The sequence below is a fragment of the Pyrgilauda ruficollis genome, unplaced genomic scaffold, assembly GCF_017590135.1.
Source record: "Pyrgilauda ruficollis isolate IOZ18807 unplaced genomic scaffold, ASM1759013v1 scaffold1063, whole genome shotgun sequence".
Taxonomy (NCBI): domain Eukaryota; kingdom Metazoa; phylum Chordata; class Aves; order Passeriformes; family Passeridae; genus Pyrgilauda; species Pyrgilauda ruficollis.
Window position 1 is genome coordinate 930 of NW_024508800.1, and position 8,633 is coordinate 9,562.

Sequence of the window (8,633 nt, forward strand, 5' to 3'; positions counted from 1 at the left end):
CACCTGGGCACACCTGGGCACACCTGGGCACACCTGGGCACACCTGGGCACACCTGGGCACACCTGGGCACACCTGGGCACACCTGGGCACACCTGGGCACACCTGGGCACACCTGGGCACACCTGGGCACACCTGGGCACACCTGGGCACACCTGGGCACACCTGGGCACACCTGGGCACACCTGGGCACACCTGGGCACACCTGGGCACACCTGGGCACACCTGGGCACACCTGGGCACACCTGGGCACACCTGGGCACACCTGGGCACACCTGGGCACACCTGGGCACACCTGGGCACACCTGGGCACACCTGGGCACACCTGGGCACACCTGGGCACACCTGGGCACACCTGGGCACACCTGGGCACACCTGGGCACACCTGGGCACACCTGGGCACACCTGGGCACACCTGGGCACACCTGGGCACACCTGGGCACACCTGGGCACACCTGGGCACACCTGGGCACACCTGGGCACACCTGGGCACACCTGGGCACACCTGGGCACACCTGGGCACACCTGGGCACACCTGGGCACACCTGGGCACACCTGGGCACACCTGGGCACACCTGGGCACACCTGGGCACACCTGGGCACACCTGGGCACACCTGGGCACACCTGGGCACACCTGGGCACACCTGGGCACACCTGGGCACACCTGGGCACACCTGGGCACACCTGGGCACACCTGGGCACACCTGGGCACACCTGGGCACACCTGGGCACACCTGGGCACACCTGGGCACACCTGGGCACACCTGGGCACACCTGGGCACACCTGGGCACACCTGGGCACACCTGGGCACACCTGGGCACACCTGGGCACACCTGGGCACACCTGGGCACACCTGGGCACACCTGGGCACACCTGGGATACACCTGGATACACCTGGGAACCATTTAAATACACCTGGGAACACCTGGGTTACACCGCAGTACACCTGGCATACACCTGACTACACCTGACTACACCGGGTTAGATACGCATACACCTAGATACACCTGAGATCCATTTAGATACACCTGGGCACACCTGGGATACACCTGGGATACACCTGGATACACGTGAGTACACCTGGGATACACCTGGGTATGGCTAAGAACAACTGGAGCACACCTGGATACACCTGGGAGCCACTTAGATACACCTGGGTACACCCGGGACACACCCGGGGCCACCTATGACACACCTGGGGGCACCTGGGGGCACCTACGACACACCTGGGGCACACCTGGGCACACCCAGGGGTACCTGTGACACACCTGGGGGTAGCAATGGCACACCTGGGACGCACTGGGGGTACCTGTGACACACCTGGGGGTATCAATGACACACCTGGGGGTATCACCGACACACCTGTGACACACCTGGGGGTATCAGTGACACAACCGGGACACACCTGGGCACACCTGTGCCACACCTGAACATACCTATGACACACCCAGGGGTACCTGGGACACACCCAGGGATAACTGCGGCACACCTGAATACACCTGGGGACACACCTGTGACACACCTGGGGTACCTGCAACACACCCGGGGGTACCTGTGACACACCTGGGGGTACCTGTGCCACACCTGGGGGTACCTGTGCCACACCTGGGACAGCTGAGCCTCCACCTGCACAATGTGGAAATTAGTCACTAATTAATCACTAATTAGTGAAATTAGCTCATTATTAGCTGAAATTAGGGGGTTTCTAGGCAAAGTTAAGCTGTTATTCGTCAATTATTAGAACTAATTAAGGACTAATTGGTCTTTCTGAGCTCCTGCTCCACCTGCAGCTGCGCCTCCACCTGTACAGACCACTCATTAATTACTAATTAGTCCTTAATTAGTGAAATCAGCTCATTAATAACTGAAGATAAGGCATTTCTAGCCATAATTAAGTAATTATTAGCCAATTATTAGCAATAATTAAGCCCTAATTTGTCTTCTTGGGCTTCTGCGCCACCTGCACAGGTGAGCCATTAATCACTAATTAACCACTAATTAGTCAAATCAGCGCATTATCAGCCAATTATTGGCACCTGAAAGTATTAATCAATATTAGACACTTATTAATAATAATTAATGATTACCAGAAACTCATTAATTACTAATAGCAACCCTTTAAAAATCATAATTACTAGAACATCATTAACACGATCTCCCAATCATTAATAATTTATTCGCAGCTATTAATGACTATTAGCCATTAATTGGCATTAATTACCATTGATAAATTATTAAGTTATTAATAATTATTTAAACATCATTAGCAGTTATTAACTGCTCATTAACGGCTATTAATGACTTCCAGATGCACTAATTGCCATTAATAACCACTTAACAATCATTAATGACTATTAATAATTATTCAAACATCGTTAGCATAATAACTATTAATTATTCATTAATGGCTATTATTAATTTTTAACCACTAATTACTATTAATAACCAATTATAATTACTATCATTACAGCATCATTAATGCTTAATAATTATTAATCACTCATTAATGGCTATTAGCAATTATTGAACAGTTAATAAATCCTATTAATCACTATCAAGCAATAATTAATAATTATTAGCAGCTAATTAATGACTAATTAATGATCTTGGGGTCCAGCACCTGCCCTGCTCCCCCATTAACAGCTATTAAACAGCTAATAAACGCTATTAATTGCTAATAAATCATTAGTGGCTATTAAAACTTAATTAGTTAATTAATAATCAATAATTAATGAACTTTCTGGGGCTCACCTGGGCCTTGAGCACCTTGAGCAATCCCATAAATACCCAATACCCAACTAATTAACCCTATTAACCGCTAATAATCAGCTATTAATGCCTATTAAAACTAAATTAATAATAATTAATGACTAATTAATGATTTTTTTGGGGCCTCACCTGGGCCTGGAGGACCTTGAGCAAGCCCACAAACGCCTGATACCCAACTAATTAACCCTATTAACCACTAATAAACAGCTAATAATCCATAATAAAATTTAATTAATATTAATTAACAACTAATTAACGATTACTTTGGGGCCTCACCTGGGCCTTCAGGCCCAGCACCTGCTCGGCATGCCACAAACACCTAATACCCAACTAATTAACCCTATTAACCACTAATAAACAGCTATTAATCCCCATTAAAACTTAATTAATAACAATTAATGGCTAATTAGCGATTATTTTGGGGCCTCACCTGGGCCTTGAGGGCCAGCACCTGCTCGGCACGCCCACAAACGCCTGATACCCAACTAATTAACCCTATTAACCACTAATAATCAGCCATTAATGCCTATTAAAACTTAATGAATACTAATTAACGACTAATTAGCGATTACTTTGGGGCCTCACCTGGGCCTTGAGGGCCAGCACCTGCTAGGCACGCCCACAAACACCAAATACACAACTAATAAACAGCTATTAGCCGCTAATTAACAGCTATTAATGCCTATTAAAACTTAGTTAATGATAATTAATGAGTAATTAATTATTACTTTGGGGTCTCACCTGGGCGTTGAGCACCTTGAGCAAGCCCACAAACGCCTGATAACCAACTAATTAACCCTATTAACCACTAATAATCAGCCATTAATGCCTATTAAAACTTAATGAATACTAATTAACGACTAATTAGTGATTATTTTGGGCCTCACCTGGGCCTTGAGGTCCAACACCTGCTCGGCACGCCCACAAACACCAAATACCCAACTAATAAACACTATTAACCACTAATAATCAGCCATTACTCCCTATTAAAACTTAATGAATACTAATTAACGACTAATTAGCGATTACTTTGGGGCCTCACCTGGGCCTTGAGGGCCAGCACCTGCTAGGCACGCCCACAAACACCAAATACACAACTAATAAACAGCTATTAGCCGCTAATTAACAGCTATTAATGCCTATTAAAACTTAGTTAATGATAATTAATGAGTAATTAATTATTACTTTGGGGTCTCACCTGGGCGTTGAGCACCTTGAGCAAGCCCACAAACGCCTGATAACCAACTAATTAACCCTATTAACCACTAATAATCAGCCATTAATGCCTATTAAAACTTAATGAATACTAATTAACGACTAATTAGCGATTACTTTGGGGCCTCACCTGGGCCTTGAGGGCCAGCACCTGCTAGGCACGCCCACAAACACCAAATACACAACTAATAAACAGCTATTAGCCGCTAATTAACAGCTATTAATGCCTATTAAAACTTAGTTAATGATAATTAATGAGTAATTAATTATTACTTTGGGGTCTCACCTGGGCGTTGAGCACCTTGAGCAAGCCCACAAACGCCTGATAACCAACTAATTAACCCTATTAACCACTAATAATCAGCCATTAATGCCTATTAAAACTTAATGAATACTAATTAACGACTAATTAGTGATTATTTTGGGCCTCACCTGGGCCTTGAGGTCCAACACCTGCTCGGCACGCCCACAAACACCAAATACCCAACTAATAAACACTATTAACCACTAATAATCAGCCATTAATGCCTATTAAAACTTAATGAATACTAATTAACGACTAATTAGTGATTATTTTGGGCCTCACCTGGGCCTTGAGGTCCAACACCTGCTCGGCACGCCCACAAACACCAAACACCCAACTAATAAACACTAATAACCACTAATAATCAGTTATTAATCCCTATTAAAACTTAATTAATAACAATTAACGACTAATTAGCGATTACTTTGGGGCCTCACCTGGGCCTTGAGGGCCAGCACCTGCTCGGCACGCCCACAAACACCAAACACCCAACTAATAAACACTAATAACCACTAATAATCAGTTATTAATCCCTATTAAAACTTAATTAATAACAATTAACGACTAATTAGCGATTACTTTGGGGCCTCACCTGGGCCTTGAGGGCCAGCACCTGCTCGGCCAGCTCGTCCTTCTCCTCGCGCAGCAGTTTGTGGATCTGGTTGGCTTTGATGCGCTCCGACATCAGCTTGAAGTTGGCGTCGTCCTTCTCGCGCAGCTGCTGCAGCAGCCGCAGGTTCTGCTCCTGCATGTCCTCGAAGGCCTGGCCCGTCACGTCCATCTCCGACAGCAGCGCCTCCTCCTCCTGCCCGCCCGACAAGATGGCCGCCGTCAGCGGGCGGGGAGGAGTGGGGGATGTCAGCGGGAGGGGCAAGATGGCTGACGGGGGGGAATGGGACAAGATGGCTGATGGGAGGGAATGGGACAAGATGGCTGACTGGAGGGAACGGGACAAGATGGCTGATGGGAGGGAATGGGACAAGATGGCCGACATTAAGGAATGGGACAAGATGGCTGATGGGAGGGAATGGGACAAGATGGCCGACATTAAGGAATGGGACAAGATGGCCGCCATCAGCAGGCTGGGCAAGATGGCTGACGATAGGGAATGAGACAAGATGGCTGACGAGAGGGAACGGGACAAGATGGCTGCTGTCAGTGGGCAGGACAAGATGGCTGATGGGAGGGAATGGGACAAGATGGCTGACGGGAGGGAACGGGACAAGATGGCTGCTGTCAGTGGGCAGGACAAGATGGCTGACGGGAGGGAATGGGATAAGATGGCCGACATTAAGGAATAAAACAAGATGGCCGCCATCAGCATGCTGGGCAAGATGGCTGACAGTAGGGAATGAGACAAGATGGCTGCTGTCAGTGGGTGGGACAAGATGGCTGATGACAGGGAATAGGACAAGATGGCTGACATTAAGGAATAAAACAAGATGGCTGACGGGAGGGAATGGGACAAGATGGCCGCCGTCAGCATGGTAGGCAAGATGGCTGACACTAGAGAATGGGACAAGATGGCTGACAGTAGGGAATGGGACAAGATGGCTGACGGGAGGGAACGGGACAAGATGGCTGACGGGAGGGAATGGGACAACTTATTAGTCATTATTTGGGTCATTAACCCAAAGAACGAACGGCAGTTTCGGCGCTCGAGCTCCTCCAGCTCCCGCCAGCGCCCCCGCAGCTCCTCCAGCTGGGGAATTAATCAATTAACTCATTAATTAGTCACCAATTAGTCACTAATCCGGCATTAATTAGACACTTATTAGTCGTTATTTGAGTTATTAACCCAAAGAATGGACGGCAGTTTCGGAGCTCGAGCTCCTCCAGCTCCCGCCAGCGCCCCCGCAGCTCCTCCAGCTGGGGAATTAATCAATTAACTCATTAATTAGTCACCAATTAGTCACTAATCCGGCATTAATTAGACACTTCCCAAAGAATGCACGGCTGAGCAATTTAAAGAATGGACAGCAGCTTCGGTGCTTGAGCTCCTCCACCTCCTCCAGCTGCGCAATTAACTAGTTAACCATTAATCAGTCACCAATTAGTCACTAATAAATCATTAATTAGCGGTTTATTAGTCGTTATTTGGGTCATTAACCCAAAGAATGCACGGCAGTTTTGGCGCTCGCACGCCTCCAGCTCCCGCCAGGTACAGAATTCATCAATTAATCATTAATTAGTTGCTAATTAGTCATTAATTAGTCATTCATTAGTCTTTATTTGGGTCATTAACCCACAGTAATGAACAGCAGTTTTGGCGCTCGCGCTCCTCCAGCTGAGCAATTTATCAATTAATCATTAAGTAGTCGTTAATTAATCACCAATCAGTCATTAATCACACATTTATTAGTCGTTATTTGGGTCATTAACCCAAAGAATGAACGGCAGTTTCGGAGCTCGAGCTCCTCCAGCTGCGCAATTAATTAATTAACCATTAATTAGTTGTTAATTAGTCACTAATCAGGCATTAATTAGCCGTTCATTAGTCGTTATTTGGGTCATTAACCCACAGAATGAACAGCAGTTTCAGCGCTCGCGCTCCTCCAGCTGAGAAATTCATCAATTAATCATTAATTAGTCGTTAATTAATCACCAATCAGTCATTAATCACACATTTATTAGTCGTTATTTGGGTCATTAACCCGAAGGAATGAATGGCAGTTTCGCGCTCCTCCAGCTGGGAAATTAATTAATCATTAATTAATCCTTAATTAGTCACTAATCAGCTATTAATTAGCCATTTATTAGTTGTTATTTGGGTCATTAACCCACAGAATGAAAGGCAGCTCGTTAATTAATTATTCAATCATTAATTAATCCTTAATTAGTCACTAACCAGTCATTAATTAACCATTTATTAATCATTATTTAGTTCATTAACCCACGGGAATGAACAGCAGCTCCTTGGAGTGGCTGCCCCAGTTCATTAATTAATCACTAATTAGTTAACTAGTCATTAATTAGCCATTTACTAGTCATTATGTAGTCCACTAATCACTTTTCATTGCTAATTAACCAATTAATCAGCGAGAGATGATGACACAAAGTAACAACCAGGAAGAGTCGCTAATTAATTAATTAGATTAACTAATCATGCTTGCCCAGCTGATTAATAATTAGTCACTAATTAATAACTAATTAGTCATTATTAGCCCTTAATTAAGGAATTAACGGGAGTTGTTGGGAACAATTAATGACCCAGGGCAGCTTTGCCTCCACCTGATTAATTAACTGCTAATTAGCCACTAATCCATACTAATTACTCATTAACCAATTAATCAGTGGAACTAACAGGAATAATTAACGACCAGGCAAAGCTCAGCATTAATTAGCATCTCATTTGTTTAATTGCGTCCAATTTCCTGCTTTGCCCAGCCCCTAATTAACGGCTAAAACCTCATTAACTCCTCGCTAATTAGCGTGCACCACTGCAGGAACCCAACCTGCCTAATTAGCATTAATTAGCATATCATTACCCTCATTCCCTCTGACTTTTGTGCTGCTAACGAGCCCTAATGGCTCATTAACAATTAATTAACACCTCATTTGCATTTGCAAGGAAATGCAACAATTCCACAGCATTAATAACCACCTAATTAGTGTTAATTAGTGCTAATTAGCCACACCTCATCCCTTTTTCTGCCTTGCCCAGACCCTAATTAACGACTAAAATCTCATTAACCCCTAATAACTCATTAACAACTAATTAAAACCTCATTAGCATTCCAGGGGAAGTACAACACTGATTACGGCCTAATTAGCATCAATTAGCATCTAATTACCCACATTTGATCCCATTTGCTGGCATAATTAGCATTAATTAACACCCACAGACACGCATTTCATGTCTTGCATAATCAATAACCTCACGCCCGTTCATTTGGCTCCACACTTTTAATTTTGTTCCAAAATCCCAAAATTTGCTCTCAAAAATCTCAAGAATTGACCCCAAATTTCATCATCTTCTGCTTCTCCTGCCGGCCATTTCCAGCTCATTTACATATCATTTGCATATTCAGAAACCTCACACCCATTCATTTGGCTCCACCCCTTTAATTTTGTTCCAAAACCCCAAAATTTGATTCGAAAGGAGCCCAAAAATCGACCCCAAATTTCATCTCCGTCTGGTTCTCCTGCGCCATCCTGCCGCCACGCCCAGCTCATTTGCATCTCATTTGCATATTCGGAAAACCTCACGCCCGTTTATTTGGCTCCACCCTTTTAATTTTGTTCCAAAACCCCAAAATTTGACTCCAAAAGAGCTCAAGAATTGACCCCAAATTTCATCTTCTTCTGCTTCTCCTAACGGCCGTTTCCAGCTCATTTGCATCTC

At 44.8% G+C, this 8,633-nt stretch overlaps 1 protein-coding gene across 1 annotated transcript; it reads right to left on the reverse strand.

The window, feature by feature from the left end:
* Positions 1-1,754: 1,754 nt before the first annotated feature.
* LOC121355791 (uncharacterized protein DKFZp434B061-like) lies at positions 1,755-5,876 on the reverse strand. Its single transcript, XM_041471501.1, has 2 exons — positions 4,881-5,876; positions 1,755-1,802 (listed from the first exon to the last, which is right to left on the reverse strand). The coding sequence occupies exons 1-2, from the start codon at positions 5,772-5,774 to the stop codon at positions 1,755-1,757; spliced, it is 942 nt and encodes a 313-aa protein (XP_041327435.1). The 5' UTR covers positions 5,775-5,876.
* Positions 5,877-8,633: the final 2,757 nt, after the last annotated feature.

Bases quoted from the DNA above. Each gene is read 5' to 3' on its own strand.
- LOC121355791 (XM_041471501.1), bottom strand. From the start codon at position 5,774: ATGCTGACGGCGGCCATCTTGTCCCATTCCCTCCCGTCAGCCATCTTG. The intron at 1,803-4,880 runs GTGAGGCCCCAA...TGGTCTGTACAG, and splicing joins TGCTGGCCCTCAAGGCCCAG to GTGGAGGCGCAGCTGCAGGT.